Genomic DNA, 21,653 nt, shown 5'->3' with positions numbered 1-21,653 from the left:
ATATATTAACAGGTATAATTACTACAGGTTGAATCTCCCTAGTTTGGCATCTTTGGGACCTGACCAATGCCGAGCAAGAGAATTTGCTGGACCACAGGAGGTCAATATTGTCTAGCAGCATTACCAACACTTCCACTGTTTACTGGGCTCTTAGAGGACAGTTAGGGGTAAATTAGAGCTAAATAACAACACCGAACACTGAGAACCAGGACTGGTGGCTGTAAACAACTTTATGGGACTGCAGGAAACTTGGCCACATCCATGGTAAATGGACATCTGGCTAAATAAAATCATGCCGAATCATAGATGTTGCTGAACCAGAAAGTGCCAGACTAGAGAGGTTCGACCTGAAATATAAGCATGTGGGTCTCTAAAGCACAGCCAGGTGAAGACAAAAGTCCTATTTATGTAGTGCTTGTGTGTGCACATGTACATATGTCAGCAGTATGTTTCTGAAAAAGAATAATCCACATATATTCTTTGGCAAAAAAAAGTCATTTTCTTGATCTAAAAATATTGTATTTCATATGTGTGAGATTTAAAATAAAAATCCTAGAATTTTATATTTGAATAAAATTTTACTAAGAAGAAAAAACAGTTTAGAAAATCTTCATACTGGTCACTAATTTCACTGTTGTTCATCTACAGCTTCATAGGTTTTTTCATTTTTTACTATTTTTGTTAGTACACCTAAGCATTTTTAATAAATATTAAAAGTTAAATCTCATCAAGTGGTTATGCAAGACCTGCAATCAGACATGCACAAATGGGAAACCGGGATTTTTTTTATAGTGACAGGCAGCTTTCAACTTGTATCATTTATTTTTAAAATCAGAGAATTGTGTTGCTTCAGTTAATCTTGAGCCAAAGCCTATCACCTTATTGAAATTGTCAATTAAGTCAGAATAGGATAGGAACTTTTCAACTCCTTATAAATAAAATAACAAAATCTGCAAGGATCACATCTCAAGTATACCAAAATACATGTTCATAGTATCAGCAACAGGGTAGTACACATGTAAAACAGCAGCCTATCAAGTGTATACGGCTCTCTCAGAAGGAGAAGAAATCCACAAATAAACTAATTGGTTCAAGATAAAGCTATACAGACAACTCAGGGTCCTGAACATATCACAACTTATATACAAAACCCTGCAAATCCATGAATATCCGCTTTATATCCGCAAGTATCCAGATGTGAATGAAGATATCTGGGGCTCATTTTTGTGGCCACAGATGCAGACACCAATTTTGTATGTAGAACCCTTGCAAATTTGCAGATATCCATGGATCATTTTTGCAGATGAGGATACACTTTTTATATCTAGACAGAGCTTTACTCATACAACAGTCACAGTAATTGACATTCTTTAAAGTGAATGCAGTACCTCTCTTTCTCATACAAAATCATTAAACATTTCCTGCAGGATGACTATACTACAAAGCATATTACAACCTAACTTATGTGTTACACAGATCAAACAGGAGACAATGAATTTTTGTTTGGCTGATCAGCATTATTCTTATGATTTGTTCCCCAGAACATCTGAAACCTACACAGGCCAAATCCCAAACTTAAAAGGGAATTTTGCAGTATTATAAAATACAGAGAAAATAAGAAAATATGTCTTCAAATTAGTTTTGAAAATAGACTAAGAAGGAATGGCAGTAGTTTCCAGCACCAGAAATGGAACAAAAGCCTCCTACATCATACAGCTGGTAGGATACACGGAGGCAAGACCATGGTGTATTCAAAACATGGGGGGCAATTCTGAATTGTATCCTGAATTTAATGAGGAGCCAGTAGAGGAGTATAAAGATGGGCATGATATATTATGTTTCTTTGTAGGTGAGCAAAAATAGGCAGCAGCATTCCATATATGTTGTAATTTAGAAAAGTGGAAGGTCATTATCAATTTAAAGAGACAAAGGCATGCATGGATGAGGAATCATCATAACTGTGTATATAAGCAATGTTATGGGGGGAATGAACTTGCAAACACAGGAAAAATGGGAGGGATCAAGAAAGTTCAATGTAAAGGACACAGAAGGAAAAAAAGGATGAATCTATTAAGCTAGGAGATAGCGCAGGTAGATGTATTTGGGAATGCTCTTCTTGCCCAAGAGAAACACTTCCATCTTTAAAGCATTTGGATGAACCAAGAAAGGTAATGAGTAAATAGGGAAAAGTCATTAAAGATGATCATCATATGAGCATCTATGATGGTAGATACTTGAAGGTAGAAAATACAACATAGAAGAAAAAGAGCTCAGTAACTGAAAATATTAAGAAAAGGATAACTGAATTCAAAATACATCTTGATGCAAAGGAAAAACTGCCACTACATGTAGACTAAGGGTACGTCTAGACTACATGCCTCTGTCGCCAGAGGCATGTAGATTAGGCTACCAGACATAGGAAAATGAAGCGGCGATTTAAATAATCGCCACTTCATTTAAATTTACATGGCTGCCGCGCTGAGCCGACAAACAGCTGATTAGCTGTTTGTCGGCTCAGCGCGATAGTCTGGACGCACGGGTGTCGACATCAAAGGTATTTGTCGACCACCCAGGTAAACCTCATCCCAGGAGGCATCCCAGGAGTGTTTTAATAGGCAGGAAGATAATCGTCCACAATGCCATAAGGAACTCTGATTTGAAAGGCAGAAAGGCTAATTTGTCTCAACCACATCTCTCTCTAGCCACCATATTCACAATATGCTTTCAAACTATTTTTTTTTCTGGTGATAGCAGGTAAACTCTTCTTCTCTCTGATGTTATTAATACATGCTTTCTTTCCCTGAAACATTTTACTATTCTTTGAAGTCACAGATTTTAAAAAGCTGAGGTGGTCTGATACCAAAGACAAGGCAAATACTGACAGTTGCTTAACACAAAGAGAGAGAAAAGATGTGGGGCAATAGGAACAATAAAAATGGAGAAGAGGGTCAAGAGAACAGATAATTCTCTATGGAAACTCACACATGGGATAGACAGTATAAAAAGAGCCTAAAAATGCTGGGGTAGAAAGTGGAAAAAATTAAGGGGTTGTATGTTAGTCCCTTACTTGGCCAGGGTTGTAAGGTTTTAATCCAGCCCTTTGTGCATTAAAGCAAGTCTCACACAAAAGCACCTCAGCATACTGCACAAACAATGTTTTCACACAACTGAATGCAAAACATTGCAATAAAGACAACAGCTTAGGAAACAAACACACTAGAAAGAATACAATTCTGACAACAACATTCTCTGCTGGGTATTTTTTATTTTTCTCACAACTGAAAAAATATTGTGGACAATATAAATAAGCCACTTAACTTGTATATGCACACAATACAGAATGGCTATAGTCCAATATGACATTTATCTTCACTCATGAGTAAACACTTGCTAACTCACTTGTGGCTATGCCACTTGTGATTTATCAATCTATTCACTCCTGAAGATAAATGTCATATCAAACCTTAGCCATCATGTAATCTGGTAGCATTAACTCACTTCTGTCTTGCTTTGGTGGGTTTAGATTCCATATTTAATATTAATATTGCTATCCAGGGCCAAACTTTTACAACTCTTGCCTCAAAAATGATACTTGTAAAATTGCATGGGCAATTGTTTTTCCTCTCCTCACATTAAAAAAGGAAAAATAAAATAAATCATATGGTTCTTTTTCTCCACCATGACCAATATTGAGTTTCTAGATACAATCTTTCAAAAATCAGTGAAGTCAAAAAATGGAAAAAAAACCTTATTAGGTCACGTAAGTCCTCTCTCACTGAAAGATTGTTTTCTATAACATATTCTCTAGTCTTAACCATTTCAAGCAATGGGACATTCACTGCCTCTTTGGAAGATTATTCCACAATCTAGTAACGGATCTCACGGTAAGGATATTTTTCTTTATATTCAGACTAAATACTACTTTGCTTAATTTTATCCTTTTGATCCTATTTTATACTCCTTTGGATCATTCTAAATAATTCATTACCCTACTTTAATGTTTAAACCCTTAAAATATTTGAAAACATTTTTCATGTTCACCTTTTGTCACTGTTTGACCAAGCTATATTTTGCTCAATTCTCTTATTCTTTCCTCATAAATCTGTATCAATTACTATTTTTGTTATTTCCAGGTTCTATTTAATTTTCTGATTTTTGTATATGAAGGTATCTCAAACTACTTTGTATTTTTAGGGAAGTGCCACCATTGGTGGATAAAGGCCACAACAATGGTCCATAACATTGTAGTACCAAACTCACATTTGCCTTTTTACTCCTGGCTTTCATTCGAAATATTTATCAAATTTCCTGTCCATTGTCATGTCTTAGCTTCTTTCTGTATTAATGTCTTTTAAATCTACTGTGCACTGATTATTTGCATTTCAAATTTATTACATGTTCATATAGTTCAGAGACAGAACCTTTATCCATTGGTTCATTAATACAAGCCACGTTTTATTGCCTTCGGTGAGCTTCCTCTAATCTTCCTTTAAACCATTAGATACCTAATGGCCCATCCCAGCTGTCCTCCAAACAGAAAGTAGAGGAGAGTGGTGTCCACTATATCTCCAAAATACATTCAGGATCCACCAGATCAACAGTAAAGACTCAAAACTAAAGATTTCAGTAGAGTAGTCGGACAAAAGAAAAGTCAAAATATTTTACTTCTAATTTCCCATTATTACACTGACTTAGAAGCATTCCCAAGGTTGGCATAGTGGTTAAGAAATATTTCAGAGCAAATATTATTCCAGTAAGCCGTGGCAGATTAGTCACTGGGCCAAAGAGGCCTTGACCAACTGGGAAAAATGCCAGAGGAGTGGGGGAAGTCCCCACACACCAACCTGCTTCCCAGGAGGAGCACCAGGCAGGCAGAGCAGGGAAAGACCCCACACCTTGACCCCACTCTCCACCAGGAATGCCAGGTAGGACAGGGCAAGCCCCCAACACTCCAATCCCATTTTCTTGGCAGGAGCATGGAGGGGAAAGGTGAGGGGGCTGCAAGTGGAAGTGGTGAGGAAGCCCCCCCCACACACACTTCCTCTAGCCCTGGGCCCACTAATTCACCTCGGCCAGTATACAGACTACTGTGAACAGTGTACAGGGGTCACCACTTAAAGGTCAATTTTATTAATAGTTACCATACAATGGTATTGAAGATGCAACGGTGTTTGTCTAATTGGAACAGTGGTAGTTGCGGTAACCTAGATAACCCAATAGAATATGTGTTGTTAGATACTGACTTAGCCAATATAGCACAATCTGGGCAATATCGTAGGGCTTTCGTTAGCCAGAAGTTCAGTTCAGTTAATCAGTCATACTGCTAACAACAGACAGAAGAACAGATTTATATACAGCTATTCTTTATATAGATTGGACCTAGTCTGGCACCCTCAGAACCTGACTTGTCCTGAATGAGAGGACTTGCTGGACCAGGGAAGGTCCCTCTCCTCCTGGTCTGTGCTGACACCAGATTAGGGCTCCAGCCCCTGCCCCCCGGGACTCTCTAGATGTTGCCGGTCCTGCTGCTGCCAGGGTGGAGCTCCACATCCTCCTGGTTCCATGGCCAGAGCTGCTCAGCTGGGGCAGAATTCAGCAGCTGCCTGGCTCCATGGCTGGGGCCAGAGCCACCTGGCTCCATAGCCGCTGCTGCCCGGTTTTTTACACACACACACACACACACACACACACACACACACACACACACACTCTCTCTCTCTCTCCACACACACACACACACACACACACACACACACACACACTTGCCGGTGCCAGAACCATGGATGTTTCTGGACAAGGGAATCCCCGTAAAGGGAGATACGACCTGTATAATAAAACTTTTCTATATGTTTTCTAAATGTACTTCCATCGTGTAGTAGTCCTTAAAGCCCACTTTTCCTGGCAAGTCAGGAGGCAACCTTCTGCCATTGCAGCTATTGCTATTTCCTGAGACTACAGCAATCATTTCATATCTCCAAATGAGATTAAAACACGTACCTAAAAGCAATCACTTCACCAATTCAAAACAGTACAAAACTGTCATATTGCATGGCTCTCCCAACCATTCCTTAAAACAGGGCACTTTTTAAGTTGTCAACTATGATACATTTGATTGGAAATGAAGCAGTAAGAACAGAATACATTAACAAAGGACTAAGCAGGCAGTCATATTGCTACTCTGTACTGAAGAAGTAAAATCCTGTTTAATTGGTTAACTGGTTAAATAAATTAGTTAACGGTTAACCAATTAAAGGGAAGGCAAGTGGGGCATTGCTCTAAACTTGGAGCAACCCCTGTCCATGGTGGACCCCTTGCAGGGTTGGAGCAGCCCCCACCCGTTAACCTTAACAGGTAAGCCTCACCCATTAAGGGTGAAGCTAACTAATTAACCAGTTAAACAGTCATATCCATACTCTGTACCATTTTAGACTAAATACAACATTCTGGAAAAGATTTTCTTTATCAGAGAGGAGGGAATTCAAATGGGTTAAGAGAAAAGAGCAACAGCAGCTAAGTCCAAATTCAAGATCACATCTACATGTCTCATGTTTACTATAAAAGATAAGGTCAACTATCTTAGCATCTAAAGAACTTCATGTTCACTTTGCTACTTCTACTATAAAATAATTATTTTAGATTTTAAATGTTAGTGATTTCACTGCTTTGCAAAGCACATGTACTAGCTAAATGACATGGGGCTCTAATGGGCATTGAAAAAATTTGCATTGTTATTTTTTAATTAAATAAGCTATTTAAAGTTAAACATTTTAAATAGATTTTCCCCCTTCCCAACTATTTCCTTTCCTGAGCCTACTGTTTCAAGGAACAGCCATGTGAGTAACAAGTTCTCGTGATGTATACTTGCATTTTAGAATCCTGATAAGGCACAATTCCATCAGCTTAAGATAATACATTCAAATTTGCTCATCTTAATTTTTAAACCAAAGTTGTGTACTATACTCACACATACATGTGACCTGCAAACAAAGAAATACTTTTTACCATTTCACAAGAGTGGTTAAGAAAGTCAAGAATGGACTGCCATATCATTAGACTTAGCCTTTTTCCAAATTAAAAAAAATGCATATACAGGGCTATATATTCATATACCAAGGGCAGGCAAATTATGGCCCGTGGGTGCATCCAGCCCATCAGCCATTTTAATCCAGCCCCTGATCTCCCACTGGGGACTGAGGCTAGGGGCTTACCCTGCTCCATGTGTACTGTGGAAACTGCAGCTAATGGGAGCTGCAGGGGTGGTGCCTTTGGATGAGGAGAGGGAGGGCAGTGCACAAAGCCAACCTCAGGATATAAGGGGGGCTATACCTGAGGATATAAGGGGGGAAATGCCACTGCTTCCAGGAACTCCTGCATCCCAAACTCCTCATCCCCAGACCCACCCCAGAGCCTGCACTTCCAGTCAAAGCCTTCATACCCCCCTATCCTGCTCTCCAACCCTCTATCTACTCCAGCCCAGAGCCCCCTCCTATCCTCAGAATCACTCGGTTCCAGAGTCCCCACTCTCCCATCCCAAACCCCTTACACTTGGCCCCACAGAGCCCCCACACCACCCCTGCATTCCAACCTCCTGCCCCAACCTGGAGCCTGCACTCATAACCTCACTCCAAGTTTAATTTTGTGTGCATAAATGGCCCTTCATACAATTTCCATAACCTGATGTAGACTTTGGGCAAAACGTTTGCCCACCTCAGCTACATACTAATGGTACCACCTTATCTACAGTGAATCGAAATCAATGGGACTGTGTGCATGTAGCAGGATATGATTCAGTGTAAGCAAGGGTGAGGAATAAGATGTTGGTATTGTGGCTAGAACAAGCTGATTGGTACAGTAAAATTATTTTCTTTGACATAGTTTTCTAATTAAAAATGTACAGAAGAATTTAAAATGGGACCCCAAATTTTTCATTTTAATGCAAATTAAAATCTAATCCAAGTAGAATAATATAACACTGATCATGTGATCATCTTTAAAATCTTAATTTTTCCTATAAGTCTTAAAAAGCTAGCTCTCTTGTACTGCTATAATTAGGTAAGTATCTGCTATATAAAACTATATAAAAATCTCTATGTGCCAGAAATAAAGGCCCTGATCCTGCAAGGACTTATGCACATCCTTAGCTTTACACAATGTCAGCACTTCCATTAAAAAATAATTGGACTACTCATAGTACAGGTGAGCATGTGCATAAATCTTTGTAGGATCTGTACGTAATATACTATATCAGAAAGAAAAAAATAAAAAACAAAAGTATTCACAAATTACAATGTAATCATTGAAATAAAATGTAACTTTAAAACCACTATTCAGCCTATTTAGAAGTTTTCCATTATGTTTCAGTACCTACCAGTTGAGAACTCTGATTTGACTGTACTAGTTTAACCTGAGGAGGCTGCACTGTATTTGATAAAGAGACTGTGCAAATGTTGTTTGGTTGCTTTATTCCTACTGTCTGAGTTGTGACACTAGAGGAAATACTTCCAGAGGCAGGTTGAGGTATAACTTGTGATAGCTTGGTTTGTTGAAGCAGCTGCTGAGATGGCTGTCCTTGCAAAACCGAATGTTGGCTATTCAATAAAGACTGTCTCAATGCCGGCAGACTTTTCTGTATATAAAAAACAAAACAAAAAAGAAAGAAAGAATTGGGGGAAAAATCAAATTTACCAAATCATCAGAAAAAAGTCTGTTTTTGAAATGCATACATACGCTGGAAAGCATAAATCTTTAAAACCAGTAGTATGACCTGTCTAGCACTTCAAGAGAAATGAACCTATACATTTTAACATTATTCATATTTTATATGAAGAGAGAAAATTCAATCTGGATCCCATCACAAGTTACTGATTTTAAATTCTGTCAACATGGTGGACTAGATTATGATCTTTCCTAATCCCAACACACTGGGGAGTAAAATCCCCAAACCAGCAACCCATTAGGATTACCTAAAGCCTGGGTTTAGATCCTGGGAAGAGCAAAAAGTGCGTGGGGAAAAAGAAGGACAGGAATGAACTTCATTCACACTGCGTGCTGGCAGAAGTAAGCTGCATCCCTCCATGTACTACGGCAAGATACCTCTCCCCACAGAGTACTTAAAGCAAGAAGATTTAATTGTTGGTGTCTAAGGGTAACAGTTGTTTACCATATTATTACTGGTGTACTGTACTGACCATTAAAAAAGTGTGCTAGTGTGTGCTTTGTGTTCAGACAGGTTCAAAGTTCTAAAAGAGTACACTGTATTTTATGAATAAACTTTTTACTTTTAAAATAATCTTTTGAAGTGCTCCTCTAAACAGCTGCAGGCTTTTGCAGTGCTTACCCCAGGCTGTAGTCACTTTTAGCTTCTGTTTTTTATTTAAAAACGTAATTGTTGTTGCCAAGAAATGACTTCAAAGAAAGGAAAGAAGTTAAAACTTAAACAATTTTTGCAGAGATGGGTGAAGAAGGGAAGCAGGGAAGAGAGTAAGAAGAGTAACCAGTATCCTAGAAGATAAGAAAGGAAAAGAAAAGGAGCAGGGAAGGAAGAATTTAAAAATGAGAGAAAAAAATCTGCCTTAAATTGGCAGATTGCAAGTAGGGAGAAAAATAGAAAACCATGATAACTGGGATGTGGGTGAACAACAAAACATATGTTTTACATATAAGAGCTAATGTTGAGCATCAACGCACCAAATTCTGCTTGCTATCCTCTCATAAGCAAGCAGCTAGAAGTCAATGTTTTAAATATGGAAGACAAGCAAAATTTAACTGCATGTGCTAATTTTAGAGTACAACAATCAATCACATGAGATACCACATTTTATATTTCCCCAGATGTTCCTTGTTATAGGTGAGTCTTGCCCATATTCCAGAGAAGCTTTAAGTAAATACAGTTACCTATCTTTCATAACTGTTGTTCTTCGAGATGTGTTGCTTATGTCCATTCCAATAGGAGTGTGCGTGTGCACCGCATACATGGTTGTTGGAGGGTTTTTCCCACATAGGTGCCTGTCGGGTCGGCAGGGAGGCCCCTTGGGGTGGCACATTCATGCTGCAGAATATAGGGTTCTGCCAATTCCCAGCCCCTTCAGTTCCTTCCTGACGAAATACTCCAACAGAGGGGAGGCAGGTGGGATTTGGATTGGACATGAGCAACACATCTCGAAGAACAGTTACAAAAAGTAGGTAACTGGTTTTTCCTCTTCAAGCGATTGCTCATGTGCATTCCAACTGGTGACTCCCAAACAGTTTACCTGGAGAAGGGATCAGAAGTCACTGAGCTGCTGCCTGAAAAACTGCTCTACCAAACACTGCGTCATTCCTTCTCTGTTAAGTGTTGGCATAGTGCAAAGTGAAGGTGTGAAAAAACAACCACATCACTGCCCTGCAAATGTCCTGAATGGGGATTTGTGAGAGTAATGCTGCCAAGGATGCTGTGCTCTTGTGGAATGAGCTATGAATACTGGGCCTGGGACCTTCACCAGGTCATAGCAGGTTTTGATGCACAGTGTAATTTATGATGAGAGGCATTGGGATGGAAAGCCCCTTCATTTTTTCAGCTATCACAATAAAGAGCTATGGTGACTTACAAAAGGCTGTGTGTATTCAATATAAAATGCTACAATGCATCCGATGTTTAATGAATGAAGAGCCCACTTCTTAGAGCTGGTGTGCAGCTTTGGGAAGAAAACTGGCAGGAAAATGTCCTGGTTTCTATGGAAATGGGAGACCACCTTGGGCAGAAATGCAGGGTTTGAGTAGAACTCCTCTTTGTCTTTGTAGAAGACAGTGTACAGAGGCTCGAAAGTAAAGGCCCGAGCTCAGAGACCCATCTGGCTGAAGTTATATCCACTAGAAAGGCCACCATCCAGGACAGATAGGACAAGGAAAAAGGTGCAAGGGGCTCAAAGTATGAGCCCATGAGTTAAGACAGGAGCAGGTTGAGATCCCATTCAGGAATAAAGTGTCTGACCTGGAATACAGCCTTTTCAGACCTTTGAGGAAGCATCCTACCATGGGGTTGGCACTATGAGAATGTTCACCACCTTGTCCTACCAGGTATTGAGAAGGACTTTGTGTACAAGTGGGAAGGTGGGAATGTGTAGAACAGGTGTTTGGACCATGAGATGTGGAATGCATCTTCCATGGAACCGTGACCGTGGTTTCAAAGAAGTAGAACTGGTGACACTTCCTATTACACCTTGCAGCAAATAGGTCCATATGGGGATTACCCCACCTCTGGAAGATAGAGGGTGCAATATCTGCCCTGGGGAACCATTCATGGGTATTGAAGAAACTGCTGAGGTGATTGGATAGGTTGTTCTGTGCCCCTGACAAATAGAAAGCCTGCAGGTGGTTGTGGTGCTCTATACAAAAGTTCCACAGGAAGGGCTTCTAGGCAAAGAGGAGAGGGGCAAGCATCACCCTGTCTGCTTATATATTACATGCTGCAGTGTTGTCTGTCAAAACTGTGATGCACCTGACCAGTAATTGGGGAGAAAAGGTCTAGCAAGCAAGGTGAACCACCCTGAGCTCTCCGACACTGGTGTGCGGTGAAGGTTATGATGGCAACCAGAGTACCCAAGTTCTGGGCTGGGGTTTGCATCTGGATGTAGAATGTACCCAGAATGTACTCCCACACAGACTTCCTGAGGCGTTGGAGAACTGAGATGGAGTGACCAGAATGTCCAGTGGGTCTCTGTTGGGCTTCTACACTCTGGCGAACCAAGTGTGTAGAGGGTGAAGGTGCAGCCTGGTGTGCTTCACAACAAATGTGCAGGCTGCCATGAACATGAGTAGACTCGGGCAGTTCTTGCCATGTTGGTGGGTAACTTTTGGAGACTGCCAATGAGATCATTGATTGCATGAAAGCGGGAGTCAAGGAAGGTATGCTCTTGCACACATAGAGTCCAGGAGGGCCTCGATTAACTTTATCTTTTGTGTCAGGACCATCTTGGATTTGGGTACATTCAGAATAAGCCCCTGTTCAGTGAATGTTACTCAAATCAGTGCCACGTGATAGAGAACTTGCTCCTGCACATGGCCCTTGATGAGACCAGTCATCGAGGTACAGGAAGCCTGGTACCTGAAGTCTGCGTAGAAAAGCTGCCACTAGTGCCATGTACTGTGTGAATACGGATAGGGCTGTGGAGAGCACAGTGAATTGATAATGGTGACTATCAATGATGAATCTCAGGAACCTCCTGTGTGTTAGTATGACTGATATGTCCTTCAAATTGAAAACAATGTATCAGTTCCCCGTATCTAAGGAGGGTATGATCATGGCCAAAGAGACCATAAAAAACCTGAACCTTCTTATGAATGCTTTGAGATTTTGCAGGTCCAGAAAGGGCCTGAGTCCACTCTTAGCCTTGAGGATAGAAACATATCTGAAACAGAAACCCCTGTCTCAATACACCTGAATAAGGAGCTGCTTGTGAGAAGGGTCCCTGAAGAGGAACGGGGCAACATGGGTGATAGGAGGGCAGGGAATTGGATAGAATATCCCATCTCTACTGCGCTCATTATCCAGCAATTTGTGGTAATCTGAGACAAGGCATGGTAGAAGTGGGATAGATGATTCCAAAAGGGAGAACAAATATCTGGGATGTGGGTTGGTGCTCCACCCTCAGGTACATCTTCAAAAGCTCGCCCTGGGGCTCCAGGGCTGTTTCGAACGACCCAAGTCTTAGCCTGTGGAAGACTGAAAGGACCACTCCCACTAATTGTTTCTGCCCTGCCTGAGAGTATAGTCCTCCTAGGGAGACCAGGGAAGAAACATCCAGGAGGCTGCATCTTAAAGTGTTTCCTTAGATGCACTTGCATATGAATACCAAGTGATTTGTGAGTAGCCCAGGAGTCCTTCAGACAGTGCAGCCCATATCGGAAGCATCTGTTACAAGCTGGATTGACAGAGGACGACGGAGAATCGGCATCCCCTTGAGCACCGCCTCCTCGCACAGCCACCAGTCGAGGGAGCTCAGCACGTCTGCAGGCATTGTCACCAACGTGTCCACGTGCTGCAAAGCAGAGTTGTGGGACCGTGCCAGCCACAGTAACCTTGGTCTGGTCAACCTCACCACGTAGGTACAGGCCACCATGAAACCCAGCAGCCTCATGCAACAGCCAGCAGTCACGGTGGGAAATGACTGGAGCCGTAATATGGTCTCTTTCGGCATCGAGAAGCGCTCTCTGGGAAGGAAGGCCCTTGCCCTTGTCAGGTCCAGGAAAGCTCCCACGAATTCTATTGTTTGGGTGGGGAACAGGGTGGATTTGGCCTCGTTCAGTATAAAGCTCAGCCTCAGGCAGGTGTTCCTTATAAGAGTTATATGGCTGACAACCGGCGATGGGGGAGAGCCCTTGACCAGCCAATCATCCAGATATAGATAAATCTGGACCCGACACTTCCTCAAGAAAGTGGCCACCACTGCCATACACTTCGTAAAAACCCCAGGGGCCATGGAGAAGCCAAAGGGCAGGGCCATAAACTGATAATGGTCGCAGCCCACCACGAAGCGGAGGAACTGCCTGTGTACAAGTGCGATAAAGACGCCTATTTTTACTTCTCTGAGATCGAGGGCAGTGTACCCATCTTCTAAAGCTAGAGAGGGAATGATGGAGGCCAGGGTCACCATCTTGAACTTGGATTTTACTATGAACGCATTCAGGTCCCTCAGGTCCAAAATGGGGTGAAATCCACCCTTGGACTTTGGGACCAGGAAATATCAGGAGTAGAATCCCTTTCCCCTGAGGTCCAAAGGCACCATCTGTACTGCTTTTGCACTTCCAACTTGAGCAGATACTCTTGAGAACGGTTCCTGAAGAGGGATGGGGAAGGGGGATGAGAAGGGGGGTGGGAGCAGAAGGAGATGAAATATCCCCTCCTCACCATGTCCACAACCCAACAGTCCATTGCAATATGCGACCAGGCACGGTAGAAAGGGAAAAGGCAAATCGGTAAATGGCCTCTGGTCTGAGACTGGTGTGCTGTCCTTGCTCGTACCAGCAAAGATTCAACCTGGGGCCCTGGGGCTTGCTGGAAGGGCCTGGCCCCCTCCCCCCCCCCCAGTCAAAAGACAAACAGAAGGGACATCTGCCACTTCTATTCCAAAACTCTGGTCATCTGAAGAAGTGGGCTGTGCCCACGAAAGCTCATTATACCATCTACATGTTTTGTTCGTCTATAAAATGCTACCAGACCATTTTGTTGTTTTTTAAGTTTATCTTTTTACAGACTAATTCGGCTACCCCATGAAGCTTCTATTATTGTTGTTATTATTATAGCTGCCTCTCCATCTGGAGAAATCTGGTCTTCCCTACTGGAAGGGTCAAGGTGGGGGCCCTAAGGAGGGAGCGCCTCTGCAGGGCAGGAGTGTGGATATCTAGGGACCTAAGGGTTGCCCTAGAAATCTTCATCCCATGGAGGCTGGTGTCAGTGCAATACGAAAACAGGCCCCCACCCTCAAAAGGGAGGTCCTGGATCCCGTTCTGGACCTCTGGTGGGATACTGGATACTTGTAACCAGGCGCCCCTGCACAGGACCAGACCTGTCACTATAGTGAGGGCTGCCGCATCCGCAGAGTCCAGACACACCTGAAGCGCCACCCAGGACGCTATCTTGACCTCCTCGGAGAGGGCCTTAAACTCCTGCCTCGAGTCCTGTGACAGCAAGTCACCAAACTTGTCCATAGCCGCCTAAGAGTTAAAAGCATACCAACTCAGGAGAACCTACTGGTTGGCAATCCTGAGTAGAAGACCCCTTGAGGCATAGGCCTTGCGACCCAGCAGGTCAGACTGTTTGGCCTCCTTGTTCTTGGGGGTTGGAGCCGGCTGACCTTGGCGCTCATGGTGGTTCACCACCTGCACCACTATCAAGCCTGGCAGCAGGTGCAAGAACAGGTGCTCATGGCCCACTTGGGGGACAAGTACCGCCATTCTGCCCTCTTGTCCATGGGCAGAATGGATGCAGGCATCTGCCAGAGGACCTTGGTTATCTTGCCCACCCTCTTATTCAGAAGTAGGGCCACACAGGACGGCACCCCTTCATTGAGGATGTCCACTGTTGGGTCGGAGCCCTACAAGGCCCATTCAAGTTGGACCCCAAGTTTCATGGCCAGCCTCCGGAGTAGCTCCTGATGGGCCTGGGAATCCATAGCTGGCGCTGAAGAAGAAGCCAGCCCAAGCACCTCGTCGGAAGAAGACGACAAGTACTCCCAGACGGTCAGGTCCTCCCGTTCAAGTGGCTGTTCTGACACCAGAGACAGGGCGGACTGTCCCGAGGGTCCCTGGCCTCCGTCCCCTATCGATGGGGACTGGGAGGAGTCACTCTGCACCACCGAGGCCTGTGATGTCAGGGCACAGGGCACTGGGATTGCCACGGGTGGGGCCCAGATGCCCAGACGTGAGGAACCCACCATGGAGGGAGCATTCCCCTGGGCTTGGTGATACGCCCACAGAGTCCAAAACAGTCACTGCTCCAGGTGTTGCCACTGCGATGGCCAAGACTGCGACAGGCCCAAAATGCTGCCCTAGCGATCATGGTGCTGAGAGCGAGAACTGCGTCGGGACCTAAAGTGGTGCCGAGATCCAGAGCAGTGCCAGGACCTGGATCAGTGCCAGGAGAATGAATGGTGTTGGGAGTGGGAAACCGGTGCCCTAGACCACACCCACTCCACATCGGCCTCCGAGGAATAGTCAGACTCCAACTACTGTGGAGCCAAAGCCGGGCCCAGGGAGCGGTACCGCTCTGCATGCCAAGCCAAAGAGCCGGTGGCAGCATTAAGTGTCCCACTACCATGGACTGGACCACTGGGATCAGAACACTGGATGCCTAATTCTCTTTGGACTCCTGAGAGAGGGAGCTTATAGGCGCTGAAGGTCCCGACGGTGCCAGCATTGACGTTGAGTGCTGGGGAGCGTGCCACTGGACGGGGCACCAGTGCTCGGGGCACCGCAGGCCTGTCTTGGTCCAGCGCTGTGGACGGAACATGGTCCCAAAGCTGGTCCTGGTGCTCCTGAGGGGGCAAGGGTGAGTCAGCAGTCAACTCTATCAGTTCCCGCGCCACCTCGAACATATCTGGAGTGGAGGGTCTCTCAACTGGAATGGGCTCCTCCGTCATGCTGTGGCCCTTGGGTGCGCTCGACCAGCCGCATTCAGTCCCAGGAGCAGTGACCCTCATTGCCAGAGCAAGTGCAATAGGGTGAGAGTGCAGGCTAAGCCGGGCCCTCCTCTTCTTGCAAGGCACCAGGGATTGCGACAGGTTCCACACTGCAGGATGCCTCGAAGCTGATGAGGTTCCTGACGAACGCAGTGTCTCCCACACCGAGGGCGGTGTGCTGCGGGACTCCAGGGCTGCATCCACTGCTGGACAGAGTGCAGTCTTTCACGCTGAATCCAGGGCTTAAAACTACAGCAGATTCTGCAGTTAACCGGAACATGGGCCTCACCCAGACACTTCAAACACGACTCGTGTGGGTCTCCACCTGGCATAGGTTTTGAACAGTCAGTGCAGGGCTTAAAGCTGTGAGGCCCTGGTATGCCCTGAGAACCTGGAGGGAAGGGGATGCAACAGGTGAACCCAACAACTTATCTAACACTACCTACACAAGTACTTAACAGGGAAAGCAACTTGAAGGAAACAAAGGGAATCAACTAAGTGCTAACTACGCTAAAGGACCAAGGACAGGGGAGGCCCACTGGTCAGTGAGGAGGAAGAAACAGTAACAGGAAACTTGGAAATGGCAGAGATGCTTAATGACTTCTTTGTTTCGGTCTTCACCGAGAAGTCTGAAGGAATGCCTAACATAGTGAATGTTATGGGAAGGGGGTAGGTTTAGAAGATAAAATAAAAAAAGAACAAGTTAAAAATCACCTAGAAAAGTTAGATGTCTGCAAGTCACCAGGGCCTGATGAAATGCATCCTAGAATACTCAAGGAGCTGATAGATGAGGTATCTGAGACTCTAGCTATCATCTTTGGAAAATCATGGGAGACAGGAGAGATTCCAGAAGACTGGAAAAGGGCAAATATAGTGCCCATTTATAAAAAGGGAAATAAGAACAACCCAGGAAACTACAGATCGGACTTCTGTGCCAGGGAAGATAATGGAGCAAGTAATTAAGGAAATAACCTGTAAACACTTGGAAGGTGGCAAAGTGATAGGGAACAGCCAGCATGGATTTGTAAAGAACAAATCATGTCAAACCAAGCTGATAGCTGAGAGGGGTTGCGACTAATCTGGAGGATAGGGTCATAATTCAAAATGATCTGGACAAATTGGAAAAATGGTCTGAGGTAAACAGGATGAAGTTTAATAAAGACAAATACAAAATGCTCCACTTAGGAAGGAACAATCAGTTTCACACATACAGAATAGAAAGCAACAAGAATCATAGAATCATAGGACTGGAAGGGACCTCGAGAGGTCATCGAGTCCAGCCCCCGCCCTCAAGGCAGGACCAAGTTCTGTCTACACCATCCCTGACAGATGTCTGTTTAACCTGTTCTTAAATATCTCCAGAGAGGGAGATTCCACCACCTCCCTTGGCAATTTATTCCAATATTTGACCACCCTGACAGTTAGGAATTTTGCTGCACTTTAAGCCCATTACTCCTTGTCCTGTCTTCAGAAACCAAGAGGAACAAATTTTCTCCTTCCTCCTTGTGACACCCTTTTAGATATTTGAAAACCGCTATCATGTCCCCCCTTAATCTTCTTTTTTCCAAACTAAACAAGCCCAGTTCATGAAGCCTGGCTTCATAGGTCATGTTCTCTAGACCTTTAATCATTCTTGTAGCTCTTCTCTGTACCCTTTCCAATTTCTCCACATCTTTCTTGAAATGTGGCGCCCAGAACTGGACACAGTACTCCAGCTGAGGCCTAACTAGTGCAGAGTAGAGCGGCAGAATGACTTCACGAGTTTTGCTTACAACACACCTGTTGATACAACCTAGAATCATATTTGCTTTTTTTGCAGCAGCATCACACTGTTGACTCATATTCAACTTGTGGTCCACTATGACCCCTAGATCCCTTTCCGCCATGCTCCTTCCTAGACAGTCGCTTCCCATCTTGTATGTATGGAACTGATTGTTCCTTCCTAAGTGGAGCACTTTGCATTTGTCTTTATTAAACTTCATCCTGTTTACCTCTGACCATTTCTCTAACTTGCTAAGGTCATTTTGAATTATGTCCCTATCCTCCAAAGAAGTTGCAACCCCACCCAGTTTGGTATCATCTGCAAACTTAATAAGCGTACTCTCTATCCCAATATCTACATCATTGATGAAGATATTGAACAGTACAGGTCCCAAAACAGACCCTTGCGGAACTCCACTTGTTATCCCTTTCCAGCAGGATTTAGCACCGTTAACAACAACTCTCTGACTACGGTTATCCAGCCAATTATGCACCCACCTTATCGTGGCCCTATCTAAGTTATATTTGCCTAGTTTGTCAATAAGAATATCATGCGAGACCGTATCAAATGCCTTACTAAAGTCTAGGTATATGACATCCACCGCTTCTCCCTTATCCACAAGGCTCGTTATCCTATCAAAGAAAGCTATCAGATTAGTTTGGCATGACTGGTTCTTCACAAACCCATGCTGGCTATTCCCTATCACTTTATTACCTTTCAAGTGTTTGCATATGATTTCCTTAATTACCTGCTCCATTATCTTCCCTGGGACAGACGTTAAACTGACTGGTCTGTAGTTTCCTGGGTTGTTCTTATTCCCCTTTTTATAGATGGGCACAATATTTGCCCTTTTCTAGTCTTCTGTCTAGGAAGGAGTATGGCAGACAGGGATCTAGGGGCTATAGTGAACCACAAGCTGAATATGAGTCAACACTGTGATTCTGTTGCAAAAAAAGCAAACATGATTCTGGATGCATTAACAGGTGTGTTGTGAGAAAGACATGAGAAGTCATTCCTCCGCTCTACTGTGCACTGATTAGGCCTCAGTTGGAGTCTTGTGTCTAGTTCTGGGCACCACATTCCAAGAAAGATGTGAAGAAATTGGAGAGGGTCCAGAGTAACAAGAATGATTAAAGGTCTAGAGAACATGACCTATAAAGAAAGTGGGCTGTGGGTTTGTTTAATTTAGAAAAGAGAAGGGGGTGGGGGGGACATGATAGCAGTTTTCAGGTATCTAAAAGGGTGTCATAAGGAGGAGGGAGAAAACTTATTCATCTTGACCTCTGAGGATAGAACAAGAAGCAATGGGCTTAAACTGCAGCAAGGGAAGTTTAGGTTGGACATTAGAAAAAAGTTCCTAACTGTCAGGGTAGTCAAACACTGGAATAAATTGCCCAGGGAGGTTGTGGAATCCCCATCTCTGGAGATATTTAAGAGTAGGTTAGATAAATGTCTATCAGGGATGGTCTAGACAGTATTTGATCCTGCCATGAGGGCAGAGGACTGGACTTGATGAACTCTCGAGGTCCCTTCCAGTCCTAGTATTCTATGATTCTATGATAGTCTAAAGGACTTGCAGATACTGCTGGGAGCATGGCTATGAACAAGCGAGAAGGAAGCTCCAACAACCGTCACGGGCGGTATGAAGGAACTGAGGGAGTGGAGAGCCAGCGGGGATAAATATGCACCGATATAGCAGCCACCACTCCAGGGTTCTCCCCGGCTGGCCCGATGGGAACCACTAAGGGAAAACTCTCCGACAATCCGTGCACACATCTAAGTGGAATGGACACAAGCAAGTACTCAAAGAAGAATCTCCCTTACAAACAGACATGTACACTGAATGTATTGATCGCTCTTAGTTTTTTTCTAGTGCTTTTTTCTTGCCTAAATATCTCAACATGGGTACTACAAACATACTGATGAAGTAACCTACTATACCACTTCTGACTGGTGTACTTTATTATAGGCAATACTGTGATTGTCTTAAAAAAGTAAATCCATTAACACTGTAAGATGTCCAAAGTCATGTGTGGTGGTCTTGAGCTATCCACATTAAATGTGATGTAATAAATCCACTAAAGAAAATGCATTTCTTCAGATTTTCTATTTAAATATAGGAATATAATATATTTATATATAAGTAAATGACAGAATATTTGTTTTAAAATTAGAGTTTGGTTTTCTTTTACTACATATTCTTAACTAAAATGTTCTAGATGGTCCAACCTGTTTGGGTTCTGTGCTAGTCTGTACATTCAAAAAAATTTAAAACCTTAAGTAATAGAAACTATTCAATAGATAAATTTGAGATCTAAACAATATTTATATTTACCTTCAGAAAAGGTACTAGATATGGCTGAGGAGATGATTTCAACTCTGACTGAAGGCGGCCTGTAAATTCTTCTGGATCAATCTTTGCATCCTGGAGGGGAAAAAGAAAAAAATAACTATTTGGCATTTTTCTGTTTTCTCAAAGAATGTAGTAAGACAGGATAATATTCGGGAAATATTTATATATCTCTATAGATAACTCTCAAATCAACAGGAACTTTTAAAGTTCAAAGTCCCTCAAACTCATCCACTGTTATAAAATCCTTCTATCGGGAATGTGGGTGTGAGTGTGTATGTACGTATGTACACCTAGGCTACGTCTACACTGGCCCCTTTTTCGGCTACTTTGAAGTAGGAATAAGAGATCCTCCGGAATAGGGCTTTATTCCGGAGGATCGGGCCAGTCTAGACGCTTTTTTTCCGGCTTTTCCCCAAGCCGGAAAAAAAGCGGCGGACATGTTTATTTAAATCCGTGGGGGATATTTAAATCCCCCACGGATTTCCCTATTCCCACTTTCAAAATTAGCATGCCCCTTCCGAAAAAGGGCCCAGTGTAGACGTAGCCAAACTGTGCTTCACAGAACTCAGGAATCTGTGACCTTTATGTATGCAACTCCCTCAAGGATACACACTTAAAGAAACAGTTAAAGCCCACAAACATGAAAGTCTTTATTCAATATTTCCATTCTGCCGATAACTTTCAGACAGTGATTTATTTAAAACACTAATCTAAAAACTGGTGTTTAAAAACAACCTTGGAAAATCATTACACATTTACTAGCCCTCGCATAAAATCTGTCAGAATAAGAACAAGATATTTTACTCAATGGTTAAAAAACAACATCCAGATTGGTGAACAAGTAGAATTTCCAACATCTGATTTAAAAGAATTAAATGTACCAGTATGTGTGTTTATTTGTGAAGATGAAGGATCTACTGAAGCTAAATAAGTTTTTAATGTTTCTGAAACTATCATTAGCTAAAAACTTTTACAGGCTGTCTAAAGATACAACTATCACACTCTTGAACCTCCATGCGGTTAATATAATATAGTAGGGAAGCAACAAAATATACCTGCTATATTTATTTTTCAATATTGTAAACATTAACGCTTTAGAATTATTAATTTTCAAAAGTTCAAGCTAATTTTTATTGGAACCACTACTATTTTTGTTGGCAGGCTCTCACTCCATGTGACTGGGCCCCTGTGCTTGTGGCTTGATTTGGGGAGACCCAACACTGTCCCTGGCCTAATTCTGCCCCTCAGCCCTTGAGAGTGAGAGAGAATTGCCTTTATTAGGGAAAGAGTCATAGACTTTCCAAATAAAAATTTTTAAAATGTGCAAGTAGTCCTTGATGATCAATTCATAACCATCATCATCTTTCAGGTCTACATTCTGATA

General features: G+C 43.0%; 1 protein-coding gene across 2 annotated transcripts in view; it reads right to left on the bottom strand.

The window, feature by feature from the left end:
* The window catches only part of LOC102463045 (transcription initiation factor TFIID subunit 4-like), a 274,989-nt gene that overhangs the window by 216,730 nt on the left and 36,606 nt on the right, over positions 1-21,653 (bottom strand). For both annotated transcript variants that reach the window (XM_075940091.1, XM_075940090.1), the window contains exons 6-7: positions 20,252-20,341; positions 8,369-8,626 (exon numbers count right to left, since the gene is read on the bottom strand). In XM_075940091.1, the coding sequence (XP_075796206.1) occupies positions 8,369-8,626; positions 20,252-20,341 (348 nt within the window). The remainder of the gene's footprint in view (positions 1-8,368; positions 8,627-20,251; positions 20,342-21,653) is intronic.

This window comes from Pelodiscus sinensis, chromosome 12 (genome assembly GCF_049634645.1).
Source record: "Pelodiscus sinensis isolate JC-2024 chromosome 12, ASM4963464v1, whole genome shotgun sequence".
Classification (NCBI taxonomy): Eukaryota; Metazoa; Chordata; order Testudines; family Trionychidae; genus Pelodiscus; species Pelodiscus sinensis.
The sequence above is the reverse complement of the archived record's forward strand: the minus strand, read 5'-3'. Positions and strand labels throughout refer to the sequence as shown.